The sequence below is a fragment of the Solea solea genome, chromosome 13, assembly GCF_958295425.1.
Source record: "Solea solea chromosome 13, fSolSol10.1, whole genome shotgun sequence".
Lineage (NCBI taxonomy): Eukaryota > Metazoa > Chordata > Actinopteri > Pleuronectiformes > Soleidae > Solea > Solea solea.
Window position 1 is genome coordinate 14,691,817 of NC_081146.1, and position 16,042 is coordinate 14,707,858.

Here is a 16,042-nt window from a genome sequence, read left to right on the forward strand (position 1 = left end):
TAAATGTTCAGTAAGTCCTACAGTTTTGCACAACAGTCTGATGGCTCATTGTGACATTACTTTGTTTACTTTCTGTGCGGCTAAAGAAGATGATGATAATAAACTATCATCTTAGTCAGAATTTGAGATGAATTTGGAAATCTCCCTCACACAAATATTTAAAAGATCAGAAGAGAAAGAATGAATGGGGCAACAAGCATCACCTCTGGAATGTGCAGTAGATAAAATTAATTTTGTAATAGCCTACATTTGTTTTTGTAGATATTATGGGCAAGTCTTGGTATTTGTATCACTTAAAACATGCAAAACAAAACAAAAGCTCAACATGTGAATGATGTTGGGGTTACAGTCACACAGACAGTGGCTACAATAACACATGGAAACACGCGAAGCTGTAGAGCTGCAGCACAACACATTTCCATAACTCTCTTATATTCACTCTGAGATAAATATATAAGTATATACCTTCCCCTCTCTCTTTATTTCTCTCTCACTCTCTTCTCTCTCTCTCTCTCTCTATCTCTCTTCTCTGAAGCGGGGGGCTTGCCCTCTAAATAAACTTTAGAGGGCAAGCCCTCTAAAGAGAGAGAGAGAGAGAGAGAGAGAGAGTGTGTGTGTGTGTGTGTTGAAGTCATCAGCGGGCCGTCAGGAGGGGAGTGCATGGCAAAGCAGAAAAGCGCTGGAACTGCGAAGGCTCAGTTGCCGGTCTATGCGAGCCAGACAGGAGGTGTGAGTTTGACAGAGAAAGGGACTGTGACACGTTTATTTTAGAAATTGAATTTGTGGTCGTTCGTTTTGGTTTCCTTGGTGGCTTTTACGCATCTTTGCTCCAGTTGATGCTGAGATTACGGAGAGACCCTCAGTGCGTCTGGCACATCAAGGCACACACCGGGACGCACGGCGCATCTCCACTGGGAAACACGGAGACGCAGGGAGAGAGGTCAATTTGGAGTTCTACAAATGGATGTATGTGACAAACTTCTTGAGAGTAATGCCAGTTGTAACCTGTCCAATACATATTTTTGATTTTCTGGTCATTACTAATGTTTGATTCTACCGTCCTCTTGCGCAAAACGGATGAAAATCGACATTTTTCTGTGTTTGTTGTTTTTCTGGGTTTTTTTTGGAGGGAATGCTCTTTATCACAGCACGGATAACAGATAATTGGCTTTCTCGGCACATGTGAAGACCCTCTCCACGATGTTACAGTTCCAGCGGCCCAGGAACTATTGGGCCATCCCAATTCATAGCTGGAGGTCCTCCTGTGTTTAGGAATTATCACCTTCTGCGACCGTCTGGCGGAAGAAAACGGAATCTTATCCATAAAGTGTCTTGACATTGATATTGGCTTTACGAGTCTCACCTCTGGGCTACTATGCAATTACAACTGATCTCCTTTGTTTTGATCATCTTGCACTGCATGGATTACACTGGTTGTCAGCAGCACAGCAGCTCCAGGCACCGGCAACATAAACGTGAGTATAAAAGTGATGCTGCAGGTGTTTGGTGCATGTTTTCTTATTAATTCCTAACATTATTTCACTTTATTGTTATAATCCCAATAAACATCATTTATTTGTCCCTTTTGGCTACTTAAAACGTGTCATGCCACCACAAAGGTCATTCAGTATAATTTGTCGCAAAAAATATAGTCTGATATTCAGCCTGCTCCGCAGGACCATTATTAAGAACGCTGGGCACAATGTTGCATTTATATTAGTATGTACTCTTTTTTATGAACTTACTAGCTACAGCTGACGCTTTATCGGTTTTAAAGAAATGTGTATGAACATATTTATTTTTTAAAGAAATATGTATTAACATATTTCTTTAAAAAATACACGTATATATTGTCACATTGAGAACGTCTACCTCTTAAACGTAATGAGGTACATGCACTCCCTCACCCCCGTTACGCTGCGTAATTTATTTACTTCTTCATTTAATTTTCCAGCTCCAGCTCCAGCTGAACAGCTCTGTGACCGTATAGCACATCTTTAATTCTTTCAATAATTTCACCATGATCAGTCCACAATGTGTTTCATTTGAAGCTTAAGTGGATTAATTGATTGTTCTCCCTTTCACCAAAAGCCGCTCCTCTTTGCGCGCACAGTCTCCTGGTTCCCGTCGCTCTCTAGCGGCCAGAGCCGCAGACGCAAGGAGTCTAGTGTCAGGGCAGATCAGATAGTGTTCAAATGGACACTCACAGCTTCACTTCCCATATTTGGTGATGTACTTTCAATGGTTACTCATTTCCTTCATCTACAGCATTGTCTAATTGCGTTTATGTTGCCATTAAATCACACAGCGCGGGCTTCAGGTGACACAATGAACTCATTAACTCATTGAATCATAATCATAAAATCATACCCCGTCTTGTTCCTTTACTCTTCACAATGAGTGAATGTTAATTTGACAGTAGCCTCAATATGAACACTATAGTTTTTCTATGACGGAAACACTCACTTGTATCTCCCTGTGGTCCAAAATGATTTGTAATCTCATGGGCCATGAACAGCCTTTTTTCCACTCAAGACCACAAAATAAGTGTCAATAAAGTATACTTTTCTCTTCTTCCTGTCCACACTTTATCACTGAGGATCTCCAGATGTGTGCTGTGACTAAGTCTATTAGAGAGGAGCAGTGATAGCTGGAGTATTCAAGGTATTACTTGCCAGCGTGGCTGAAAACTGTCTGTGATCTACAATACGAGACCTTCGGAGTGATGTTTTTATCTGTGCCACCTGGGGCTAAAACGTCTTTTTATACCACTTTGTCTTTACTTTTGTTTGCAGACACTTTGGTTGTCTTTTTTTTTCTCTCATGACCACCAAAGTAGACTTTTTTTTCCTCCAAAAAAGCAGGGAGCTGTAGCTTCTGGGGTTAACGGAGTGTTTATTATGTAGTTTTAAAGAGGTCTCTGGGGCAACTTTGCTCTTACCGACACTGTTAAATGTAGTTTATTTCAATCAAGAGTGTGTTTTTGTTTCGCAGTTAATGAACATGAACACTGAACACTGAAGGGAAAAAAGGCAAGAAAGAAAACAGCAAGAACACATAATAGGGCAAAGAAAAAATGAATAAGTTGATCATCAATGACTTGATTATTATCCCTTGAATGTGTTTGTGTTGCATACATGCAGTGGAATCAGCTTTATACTCTATATGCCCCATCAATGCCAAAATATAAAAAAACGTTTACTTAAAACTATTCACTTACTTAAAATAAATGTTTACTTTCCCCTAAACAAAATTAAAGAGTTTCTCAAGACTATGTGTGTTACTGTGGCCCAAGACTTGAAACAGCACAGTTTTCTGCTTTTTGAGAAGACTTTCTTTTCTCTGTATAATATACTGTGGCGTGCTTCTGTTCTACAGATGAAATAAAGGCACTGCAGCAGTTGAAACTTCCTTACACTTCCGTTAAGCGCTTTTTAGGATGGAGTAATCTGTAGCATATACTCAGTGCCCTTTAATTGATGCTTCTAAGAATCCAAACTTCCTCCAAGGAGGCAGATATCTAACGCTTCCTGAGATGTCGGGGAGGATGGGGAGATTAGCTGGTGAAGGGATAAATGAGTACAGACTTCAGAGGGAAAGAGGGGGGTAAGAGTGAGTTGAGAGTCAATGACCATTCGGTGAAAAGGCCAAAATGACCATGCAGAGATAGAACCCAAGTTCTGGGCTTCCTGTCTGTGATGATGCATCCAGAAATGATGGCCTGGTTGCTAATGGTGGCAATTATGTACGTATTCTATAAAGTATAAGTATACAGATCGTCGTCATGGAAGATGAGCATGAATGGATTTAGTCCTTATATATATGGCTATATGTGTATCGTAACAGGAGGGAAATCGAAGGTGATGGGATTTTAAAAAGGCAAACATTTAGTAGTTTGAGCAATTTTTTTGTTACTTTTGTTTTGTTGCGTTTCTAGTTTCTCCATCTGTGTGTTTGTGTGTGTACTGGCATGTGATCGTGTTTACTCATATGCGACTTTGTTGGTATGTTATGCAAGATACCACTCTCCAACTGAGGTTTTGTTGGCGCAAGTGCAAGGGCAAGGCCAAATTCCTGCGTCTTAAGACTTCAGTGAATCAGGGGATCTTGGCAGAAACACATGTGGGCAAATGGACAACAGTTGTAAAGATTGTTGAGATATTTTAAACAAAGAATCCATGATCTATTGTAAACTGACAGCTAAAGTTTAAACTTGGAGAAAAAGAATGAAGGCCCGCTTAAGCCATTGGCATCCAGTGCCAAGGCTGGAGAGGAAAACCAATGCCTTGATTGCTTGGGGGGGGGGGGGGGGGGGGGGGTGATTTGCCTAACATATGTAGCTACTGAAACAATTTACAAACAATGTCTCAGTATCAATAGACACATTCTGAGTTTAACTAAATGTTGGCTTTTCTAACAGAGAGTTAGTTAAACACATCCCCTGATAAAGACTCAGATAGAGTAATTGTAACATCAGCATCATCAAGGGCTCAAAAGATCTTCTCTGAACTACACAACAGCACGGACGTTGTCATTGCTGGTGGTTTTCGGTGCATATATACACGTCTAACCACCCAACCCTCTGTGATGATGTATTTGTCCACAAAGTGCAATCAGATACTAGATATACAAGCATTTCCATCAGGCGGGCTGTATGAAATTCCCCTTAATGCACCGCTTCCTCTTTGATTCAGTCCTGAGTTTTACAACCTTTGGATTCTTTTTTTTTTATGTCTACAATATTTCAACACCACACATGTTTTCAACTGAAGCTAAACTCACTTTGTCATGTTGACATGCAAATGTGTTCGTGAGGAGATATTAAAAAATATGTCAGTAATGAACCTACACCTTTAATCTGGTGCATCATCTCTGTAACAACTGTAAAATATATCATCTTCATCCAAACTCTATAATATTTGTGTACATAAATAGAGTTGTAAATATATATATATGAAATAACTTCTTAAAATAGCTGGTTTTCCTTTTCCTCTTAGCCCTGATTACTGAATTACTGAACATATAATATATAGATATAATGTATAATAATATAATATATAATCCAGCAGTTCCACAACAATTAAGTACAACTATTGAAGTATCTGTTTATCAATTATAAAGGCTTGAAGACAATATGACCTGACATCTACATTGAAACAACCTTTTTGTCAGAAATGTAAAAACCTGGGTCAAACTGTCTAGATTGTCAGCCGAGACCTGTGTCTGTAGGGAAGCATAGCAGAACTAAAATATCCCATTGTCTGTACATTCACACACACACACACCACATGGCACTGAAGTCCAGTGTCAGCCAAAGATATTAACCAACATTTTCTAACCTTGCATCACACTCATACCAACCTAATTGAGCTGCTAAGACTGTCATCTTGCTGCATGAAGCAACCAAGAGATGAGGGGAAAGAATTGTCACATGCACTTGCAGCTGCTTGGTGAAAAAAAATGGCTATGATATTACAAAACAAAGTTCCTTCTGTTTTTAATAACATAAGCCGCACACAAAACCTGATATAAACCCAAAACACTTAAAATATGTACCACATGATGTCTTATTGTGAAGGATGATAAAGGGTTCTCTTTGGGTTTACATCTCGTTGGTGGCTGACAAAGAATGTTAAGACACCAGATATATACATTTTCTTATTTTAATGTTTTAGTGCTAAATGAGTCTTCAAGTTTTAATGAAAAGCTGCCAGATGAGTAATGGGTTCATCCCAACAGAAAGATTCATTCCTGCTAAAAAAAGACTGTTATTTACCAATACTTTTAAACATGGTTGGCATTAGGACAATGTGGTTTGGCAAATTATCCATTAAGACCATTTCTTATTCTATTGTTTAAAATGCAATGATTAGCAGTTTTTGTGTTGTTGTGATATAATGTACAAAATGAGAGAATTAATTTGTGTACATCTCCCTGTGCACACCAACAGAGATCTCTGGTGTGAGGTCAGGGTGCCAGCAGGGTGGCTGTCTGACCTGCTCTGACTACAATGGCTGTCTGTCCTGCAAGCCACGCTTCTTCATGCATTTGGAGAGGATTGGGATGAAGCAGATCGGGGTGTGCATGACTTCCTGCCCTGCGGGCTTTTATGACACACGCTCCCCAGAAAGAAACACCTGCACAAGTAAGCATGAATATGGGTTGATAATAGTCTCCAGAGACTCCAGACTCATGTTTCGTCACATGTCGTCCTCTGCATGGATAGGCATTGAATTCATTACAAACCTCTCATTGCAAACACACACAGAAAAGTATTTCAAACTTGAGTTAAATGTGCCCCCATAACTACATGTTTTGTTGGCACGACAGACTTAAGATTGGCCTCAAAACATTGTCATGTATACATATGAATGTCCTGAAACTTGACAGTAGTTAACCTATTAAGTGGCCTTTGTCTATTGAATCGAAACTCATTAAATCAAGTGAAGCTTTACTTAACATCATACATCAGCAGCTACATAGGTCTTCCTTCAGTGACCTATATTCCTGACTGTATTCTCAGTCAAACATGCACACACACTGTGACACCCTGTATATTTAACATGCAGGACACACATGATAACGTGTACGGTTTAAATAAACCCTGGCGGTGGGTCTGTGTTTCTCTGTCAGAGTGCAGGTCGGAGTGCGACTCCTGCTTCAACAGGAACTTCTGCACACGCTGCCGACCAGGATTCTACCTTCACCTGGGAAAGTGCCTGGAGAGCTGCCCTGATGGGCTAGTCCACAGTGACACACAGAGGGAGTGTGTTCAAAGTGAGTGCCCACAGTTCACATTTATGAGGGGGCCAGGATAAATCAAGGGGTTTGGAGTTGAACCCTGCTCACATTGTCTGTGTATCCCACACTATCTTTACACAATTTGCCAAATAAATCTCACTTTGGTCTGGAGCTCAAGTGGTACATAAAATATTCTTGCTGCTAAATTTGACCACTACGTTAACAGATACATAACTGCGCTTTTGTTTTTGCAGGATGCCCCGCAGAGTGTGAGTCATGTGTGAACAGTGAGACATGCACACAGTGCCGGCCAGGCCTGTACCAGCTCAGTGGGAGGTGCCACCATGTCTGTCCAGAGGACTACGAGCCCAATGACCAACTCATGGAGTGCACACCACAAGGTCAGTCAAATATGTGCAACCACGAAAGATGCCTATCCAGTTAGTAGCTCATGCAAAATTGTTTGGCTCCTACTGTAAATGGCTACAGTTGCTACCCATTTCAAACATGAAATTACTTGAATAATGTTTCCCCCCCCTCATTTCTCCTTCTCCATTTGCAGTACACTGCGAAGTTGGTGAGTGGAGTGAGTGGAGCCCCTGTTCTCGGTCAGGTAGAACCTGTGGCTTCAAGCGGGGCCAGGAGACCCGCACACGACAGGTCCTGCAGTACCCGTCACCCTTTGGTCAACCCTGCCCTGAGATTTCAGAGATCAAAGAGTGTCTGGTCAAGAGGAGGAAGTGTCCAGGTAAAGAATACACAGATTCCGTCAGATTCAGCATCTAAGTCTAAAAAAAAATTAAAAAAAACAACAGAAAAACTGAATTGAATTTTAAAACATAGCAGACACTGTCTGTTTCTGACACAAGTTGCTGCTGACCTATTGCACGTATCACTGCCATCTTTGTATTTGTGACACATGGTGCAGTCTACTCTCTATGAATTCCAGACCTTGCTGCTTCAGCTTGTACAATCAGAGCTAGTCGTTCTTCCGCTCAGGACTATGGCTGTTTACTTAGAGGATTGTCATTGTGGTCAGAGTGAGGACAGTGGGGGGAACACATGTTGCAATGGGTATGTTATGTGTTTTCCCATGAGAGCTCTTCAAATTTTAAACAGTAAAACCGCTTTCTCTGCTCCTAGTAAACAGGGAATAGCGTGATCATTCCTAATGAATAGAGTGGAAACTGCTTTCAGACGTCTCTTTATAAAACCCAGTCCTGTGGAGCATTTATGATCACTTTGTGTTGTGTGTGTACTGCATGTGTGTGGTTACTGAGGTGGTTGGTGGCTACGGCGGGTTGTTTTTTAGCCTGGGCTCTGTAGTGTTAAATGATAGATCGCAGACAGGGTAGGAGGCTGAGATCCAGCCCCCTGGGGCCTCACACTTACAGAACAAACACTGTGTATATGTGTATGTGTGTGCATGCGTGTATTTCCTTGTGTGTGTGTGTCCGTGTGTGTGTGTGTGTGTGTGTGTGTGTGTGTGTGTGTGTGTGTGTGTGTGTGTGTGTGTGTGTGTATGTGTGTGTGTGTGTGTGTGTGTGTGATGCAGCAGAAACAGCCAGCTCAACATCAACATCCTCCCCCTGGGAGGCATGCGGCGACCAGGGGATCAGTATTGGTTTATCCCCACAGCTGCCAACACACTCACTAACTCACACATGCACGCAAATCAACACATGTGCGCACACAAATCCAGATACAGATACACCCTCTCCATTTCAAACGGGGCAATATAAATGCACAATGTTGCATACACGCACCCGGGTCGTACTAAAGCACAGTTTAATGCAAGCGTTGGTTTTGGTGGTAATTTGTGAAAAGAGTCTACTGGATTAACATTATCTGGCAGACTGAAATGTGCTGGTACACTGGCTACCCTCTACTTTTCAGTTTCTATCTGTGTATCTGTACTGATCCAATCCATTCTCTCCATCTCTCTCACACACAAACACACACACTCTAAACCACAAAAAAGAAAACACTGACCCCAATATAAGCTTTCTGTTGGTGCTCCCAGTCAGTTGGGCCAAGGCCAATATATCGATGTGGAGCTGCTGATCTAAAAAAGACAGAAACGAAGATTTAGAAAAAGAAACAAACAAACAAACAAACTACAGAGACCCATTTATCGACCTCGCCCCATGGGTTAGGGTTACCTAGATTATCTAGTTGCCCTTTCTGCGACAGCATCCGCAGTGAATGAGAGCTAATTATCTGCCTTGTGGCGTCCTCTCCTCGCTGTTTATGTTCTGCACACGCTAGGAGGTCAGTGGTCCGACCTCAGAGAGTCCCCAGTAATCCTCCAGCAGCCCTCAGACACTGATACATCCTCCTACTCCTCTTCCTTTCCTCCTTCTTCACACTTTGTCCCTTTGGCTTCTTCTCCCTCCTCTGTTCTGCCTCTCGCTCCTTTCTCCATCCTTCTCCACGGAACATCGCTTCTCTTCTCCACGATTGCCACTTCTTTGTTTTTGCTCTTCCTCTTTCACCTCCTGTTTCTCATTTCTCAAATTCCCACATCCTTACCTACAACTCACTCCAAATATTTTTAAGATCCTTTGTATTTTCTCTCCCTCCTTTTGTCTCCACCCTTAACAATCCCATCCGTACTTATGACTAAACACAGAAACCTTTTCAGGTTTCAAACTATTGATCTAGAGAATTGCTCAATGTGTAGACAACATTTAGTATAAATCATCAAATGCATTTCACTTGTTTGCATTTAGTATTTCTTATATTTTTTTTTCAACTTTGCCCCAAACTGATGTGCTTTTGGTTCAAAGCTGAGCAGATTTGATTGTGCTAACCCACAGACGTATTTTCTTGAAGGATTTAAGGATAGGTTTCTTGTTAAGAGGTACTATACGGTACAATACAGTATGATATGGTACAACACAATACGATGCAATACTTAATTTCTTCCTATGGGGAAATTGTTTTCCAGCAACAATTACATTTTTGATCCGTTTCTTTAAGCTTTTTTTACGACGAGGTGAGGGGGGTGCCTCAGATCACCCACAATGATATTTGATAATAATTGGTGTATTGACAGTTTGATGAGTGATTTGATACCACACTCATGAATGATCCAAGTACACCACTAAGTGTCACCCTTTGGCTTGTGAACTGCTGAATTGAAACCTCAAAATTTGTCCATGCTATCTTGGTTTTTTGAAAAATGCTTACTGATGCATTAAATCATCTGTGAAGGAGGCAAATCTTTTCATAGACGTTCATACAAACCACTAACATAAGGTTAAAGTCTGGTCATTAGCGTAGCTTAGCATTAAGACTTGGAAAGGAGGAATAAACATTGTTGTGGCTCCACAGAGTTAGAATATCTTGGTGATACCATGTTTTCCCTTTTTACAGGGTTCAGACATAGTCAGGCCATTCCCTGCTTCTGTTCCTCAATCTATGTTTGGCTAATCTTTTCCTGGCCAAAAAAGGTAGAGGGTAGTAGGCTGCATAGGTCACTCCATGAAGGAGTATCCTGCAGATTCCTATCTCTGGTTCCTGTAGCATGAAGCAACCATGAGTATTTCTGCTCGGCTCTGAAGATGCTTGTCTATTGCAGAGTACTGTACATCCCCTGCACCCCCCTTTATGATAGGTAGCGTTTTTATTTTCTTTCTTGACGTTAAATTACAGATATAATTTCACAAAAGAGTTGTTACTGTTGGACAAATGCTCTCATACTTGACTCATACTCATACAGTCAGAAATACTTGGATCTGTTCTTCCACACACACGTTACCATCCCTCTTAAGTTAACACTGGCTAATTTGTCCTTTGACAGACCTGCTGTTCACCTCTCTGTCTCTGCATGTGGCCTCTGTAAACCTTAGCGTGCGCGTGCGCGCACACACACACACACACACACACACACACACACACACACACACAACCCCTCTCATCACATCCTGGCGGCCATGCTGCAGGCATTCCACTTGTGGGACAGCCCATAGCCTTTAATCCCGGCCTGGCTCCCGCCAAAAGCTCCCCGGACGACAGAACGCCTGCCACGGAGGATGTGCTACCATAAAACACACAGTTACCCTCTAACCACATGCACACACATAGTCTATACGGTGCACACACCTCCTGTTACCCCCAATGCCCTTATGCTCCCTCATTTGATCATTCATTCTCTCTCCCTCTCCCCTTGATCTCTGGTTCATTTTATATTCTCCCTAAATTTGCTGTTAATCCCTCTACTGCTCTTTGTCTCTCATTAATATAGTCACTCACTCTTGCAGTGTCCAATTCGGTAAAGCTGCTCTCTGTGTACTGAGTACAGTTTTATGTACTGCCCTTTAAAGTGTTGCAACAGATTTCCACAAGTTACACAGCAGTCACAGAATATTCAACAGGTCCACATGAGTGGCTAAGTTTAAAGGGCAGGCAGGGCTTTAATGGGGAATAACACAGAATGAAAAAGACAACCGCTTTTATGCATACATTCCTACACATTAACTTATAGTTATGAGCTATTGCTATCCAACAAAATAGAAAAAGATTAACATTATGCTAAACTAAATGCCTCAATTTAACCCTGATAAAGTGAGACAAGGAATTAGGGATAGACGGATAACACTTTTTTCTGACTACTTAATAAGACATCACAGCAAAAGATATTTTGAAGACACGTTTTATTTCCCTGATTTTGACTGGGAGCAAAATACAACATAAGATACTTTTGCCGCTGTTTAAACATGTATCTGAAGAGTGAAGCCAATTCCATTATTTTTGCTGTGAAACGTTTGGTTTTGACTTCACAAGATGAATAAGAAAAGAGATGCACACAAATTATTTTCACCACCTGAGGTTAGTGACATTGAGTTTTTTTGTAATAAAAGTGCATTCAGTAGATGCTTATAAGCAAACCATATATTTTTGGAACAATACTAAAGCTTTTCTTGAAATCAAGCCTTTTCTCCCAAGTTCCAATTGTAATAATGTGACTGGAAGGTTTCCATGTGTTGTCCCAAAAGCGAGCTAGTCCTTCACTGCCGCTCATAGTCCTGATGACATTAATCAACACACAGTTTAAAAGAAGTCCATCAGAAACTGTTCCAAAAAACCAATTGCAGGTTGGTTTGATAAACACTCTCCTAATCATCTCAACACTGGCATGGATTAGGTTTCTCCTCTGGCTCAACAAAAGCACGGGGGCTACAGTATGACTAATCCACTGAACTTGTAAATAGTTATGGTGTCAGTGTAGTGAAAACAATGAGAGCAAAGGGGACTTCCTGTGTTTATAGAGGACGCGGGGCAGACCCTGCATGAGTCAGTGCACCAGATTACTCCTTCCATCCATTCATCCATCCATGTGCCCAGCAGTTTTTATTATCTTTTAGGTTAATTTGGGCAATTAAACTGAACTCTGTGATATCTAAATTGTGTTCTTGCACATATTAATAGTTGCGCTTAAGTGTAACTCTTGTCTACAAAGCCTGCTAGATTTAACAGAGTGGACAGGTAGAGCTTAGTATCACTAAAGTGAGGCTCAGACACACTCTCTGTCAGAGCCCAACTTTGATTAATAAACAGAGGGAGACGATTTGAGTGGGGGGGGCAATATGTGAAGCTGATAGTGGAGAGATGCACAGAGAGACACAGATCTCTTTCTCTCTCCCCCCCCTGTGTCTGTGCCTACTGCCTACTTCAGCAGTTTCACAATCCCCAGCTGGCCAGCCAAGCAGGCCGTGCTGCTCCACTCCACTCACACATGAACAGCAGTAGTACAACAACAGGAAAGGGCCTCCTCTGCTTTCACTTGCAGGTCCTGTCTCCAGCCTCCCTAGGGGTGGATCTTGTTATTATCATTAATAGCTGTGGCTCGAGTAGAGATAAAACTTCAGCATTCCAAAACTCTTGGTTTTGTTTATGAGATGGTGTCGCAAGAACAGATAAACCGGGGGTTTATTTAAAGGTTTTCTATTTTGGACAAAGGTCTGCTCATCACAGGGAAGAGGGCTGCAATGTGGCCACTGTCTGTGAGTGAATGCTGCCACCTAGTGGTACAGCCAGAGCATTACTGGTGTTTTATTTGCAAGGTCAGGAAGCAGAATGGTCTAACTGCATACAAGGTTATTCACTACACTAAGGTAGTGAACTACCAAAAAAAGGGACCGAAGATGAAGTGTATTCTAAATCTAACTAAATGTTAAGAACATGTGAAAAGAAACTCTTAACCTTCTCTGCAAATATTGATTATGCCGTGTTCTTACCCTGCAGGAGGACGGAGGAAGAATGAGCGAAGAGAAAGGAGAAATCGCAACAACCGCAAAGATAAGGAGAACCAAGAGGGGCGGCGAGAGAAGAAGAGGGAAAGGGAACGTGAGAGGGAGAGACACTCAGGTGAACGTGAGGACTCTGACAACAGGAACAAAACAGAGCACAGGCATCGCAGAGGCCATGACACAGAGCCCGTGTCCCCAGCAGACAGCCTTGTACAGTAGTGCTCTGTAGTGCCTCCCTAACTTCCTCCTGTTATCTTCCTGTTCTTCACCCTCCAAAACATCCCCACCTTCACCCACGGTTTGCCCACCTCACCTCCTCACTGCAGGGGAGTTGCTGCTACATGTATGATTTGAAGATACTGTTTGTGCACAACTGGGCTGGGGCGCATTCACTCACAAGGCTTGGGCCACTATGGACTTCAAAAAGTTTTTCTTTTTCTACCCTGTAGCCTCTACTCCTTCACATTCACCACTGAGAGAGTGCCTGTTTCTAAGTCCAGGAGACACAGCTGGGACTGCTGTTGGGACTGAAGAACAAAAGGAGAGGTGTCTCTGACTGTGTAGAGGACTGGCAGACAGATGAACAGAGAGACAATGACATTTCACTATGTGCTTGTTAATATGGTTATTTAATGGGGCCCTGGTACAACGTTGCGCATCTTGGTTTTTGAATGTAGATTTTGCAACATTATGTAGAACAATTGTTTATTATTGTTCCTGTTCTTTAGATCTCTTATTTTATTTGGTGCATAATTTGTAAAGAAACAAAAGTCAAAAGTGATTTTGCTCTTGCCATCTTGTGACATCTTCATAATCACGGCAGCTGTAGGAGAACATGCACGCCATGAATCAAAGGAGCAAGGTACACAAAGTTAAGCTAAAAACCATTAGCATACGATATGTATGTGTTGGAGAAAAGCTAGTTTAAGTAAATCTAATCTACCACTGGTTTTTCTTTGTACAAGTTGAGTCTGTGCTCTCATTAAAGCTCCTGGACAAGGAACCAAAAGCACCTGTATGTCAATAAAACTATAATGGTTTGTACCTGTGTCTGCTATCCATTTTCTCACCCGACAGCCATCTTGTAAAACCCACCTGTAATGCTTAAACACTTCTCAGTGTCAATATGGTATACTAAGCTCATTAAGACACAAATACTTGACATTTAGTAGTAAACCATAGGATCATTTCGGACACTTATTCTGAAGTCAGTAATGTGAATCATTAAAAGACCGCCTAAACTAACAAGTCACTGTGGCAAAAAACAAATATAACTACATGAGAAACTTATCTGGATTAGTTTTAGTGTTAATATCTTTATATACTGTACATTGTTTGGCAATGCATGTTTATTATTTATTACCTTTACTGTCTCTGCTGCTGTAACATTGTCATTTTCCACATTGCGGACAAATAAAGGACTATATTAGGTTCAATAAAAGTATTAGTCAACATTTGACACGTTTCAGTTTATGGGTTATTAGGGGTTAATGCTGTTGAGCTTACATATTTAAGTAAATAATAAAAACAAGAAATACAGGATTTATTTTTAAAGCAAACCATTTTATTGGTGGAGTGGACATTTTGCTTATCAGTAACATCAGTGGGCATGATGACAGTATTTCCTCCTCATTACATTCATTGGAGAAATCCACATAAATACAGACTATCCATGAAAATAAAGATTTTGTTTAAATTTGACATTTTGTATAATATAGATAAACCGTTGTATAGTATGTACACAAATACATTTGTGAAATAAAGATGATCCTGATGCTAAAACCAAAGCAAAAAGAGAGGAAACACTGTGACGGACCTTGAGATTTACCAGATGCCTTTTAAATTAAGACGGGTCAAATTAACATTTACAGCCAACATTGGATTTTCAACTGACTAAAAGTCTCCTGTTCACTTCATTTTGGCTGCAAAATCCTCGCCCTTCTTGATTGAAGCCTTCAGCTCATCCATGGCTTCAGCCACCAGCTTCTCCTCAAAGGCGGTCAGCTTGCCCAGACCAAGGTTCTTCTCAATGCCGTTCTTCCCCAGGAGAAGTGGTGTGGAGAAGTACTTGCTTTCCGTCTCCTCGGATCTCACAAAAGCACACTCTACAACACCCTCCTTTCCATTCATGGCATCCAGGACGGAGAAGGTGAAGCGGGCACCAGCATAAGCCATGGAGAGGGTTGCAGATCCAGCTCCAGCCTTGGCCTTCACTACCTCTGTGCCCGCCTCCTGGATTCTGCCAGTCAGGGTGGCCAGCTGATCAGCAGGGAACTCGACCTTGGGTGTGCACTGGGAGATCAGGGGGATGATGGTCTTCCCAGCATGACCTCCAATGACTGGTACATTGACACGAGCTGGGTCAAGGCCTTTGAGCTCTGCCACAAACGCGTTTGCTCTGACAATGTCCAATGTTGTGACACCAAACACTTTATTCGGGTTGTACACGCCATGCTTCTTCATGATCTCTGATAGAATGGGGATAGTGGAGTTGACAGGGTTGGCGATAACACAGACCATAGCTTCGGGGCAGAAGCGGGCGCAGGCATCGGCCAAGGTGGCTACAATTGTGGCGTTGGTGTTGAAGAGGTCATCGCGGGTCATGCCGGGTTTTCTGGGCACACCGGCTGGAATGACCACGACGTCACAACCCCGAAGGGCAGCGTCCAGCTGGTCGGGACCGATATGGCCGGTTACCTGGGCCTTTGTCTCGATGTGGCTGAGATCTGCAGCCACCCCGGGTGTGTGAGCGATATCATACAGAGAGAGGTGACTCACCAGGGGGCTATTCTTGAGTAGCAGGGAGAGCGGCTGGCCTATGCCGCCCGATGCTCCCAGCACCGCCACCTTAGCGTTGTTCTGGGCCGAGGTGGACAAGCTCCTGCCGAGGTTGACGGTGGGTCTGACGGCGCGGGAAAACATGTTGTTTGTTGTTTATTTTCTTGATTTACAGAAAACCGACAGTTCCACAAAAGCCGCTCTCCTGTATGACACCAACGTCCTCTAGCCACGAGTGAACAGGAAGACCCGTCAGTTGTCTTGCGCGA

The 16,042-nt window shown here is 42.2% G+C and overlaps 2 protein-coding genes across 2 annotated transcripts; one reads left to right on the top strand and one right to left on the bottom strand.

Moving 5' to 3' along the window:
- Positions 1 to 632: 632 nt before the first annotated feature.
- rspo3 (R-spondin 3) lies at positions 633 to 14,039 on the top strand. Its single transcript, XM_058648517.1, has 6 exons — positions 633 to 1,475; positions 5,951 to 6,145; positions 6,634 to 6,777; positions 6,996 to 7,142; positions 7,304 to 7,489; positions 12,991 to 14,039. Exons 1-6 carry the CDS (start codon positions 1,376 to 1,378, stop codon positions 13,212 to 13,214), a joined length of 996 nt encoding a protein of 331 aa, XP_058504500.1. The 5' UTR covers positions 633 to 1,375; the 3' UTR covers positions 13,215 to 14,039.
- A 498-nt stretch (positions 14,040 to 14,537) lies between these two features.
- mdh2 (malate dehydrogenase 2, NAD (mitochondrial)) lies at positions 14,538 to 16,042 on the bottom strand. Its single transcript, XM_058648516.1, has one exon. It carries the CDS (start codon positions 15,915 to 15,917, stop codon positions 14,904 to 14,906), a length of 1,014 nt encoding a protein of 337 aa, XP_058504499.1. The 5' UTR covers positions 15,918 to 16,042; the 3' UTR covers positions 14,538 to 14,903.

Coding starts and splice junctions, on each gene's coding strand:
- rspo3 (XM_058648517.1), top strand. CDS start 1,376: ATGCAATTACAACTGATCTCCTTTGTTTTGATCATCTTGCACTGCATG. Junction 6,146..6,633: donor AGAAAGAAACACCTGCACAA/GTAAGCATGAAT, acceptor TTTCTCTGTCAG/AGTGCAGGTCGGAGTGCGAC. Junction 7,490..12,990: donor CAAGAGGAGGAAGTGTCCAG/GTAAAGAATACA, acceptor CTTACCCTGCAG/GAGGACGGAGGAAGAATGAG.
- mdh2 (XM_058648516.1), bottom strand. CDS start 15,917: ATGTTTTCCCGCGCCGTCAGACCCACCGTCAACCTCGGCAGGAGCTTG.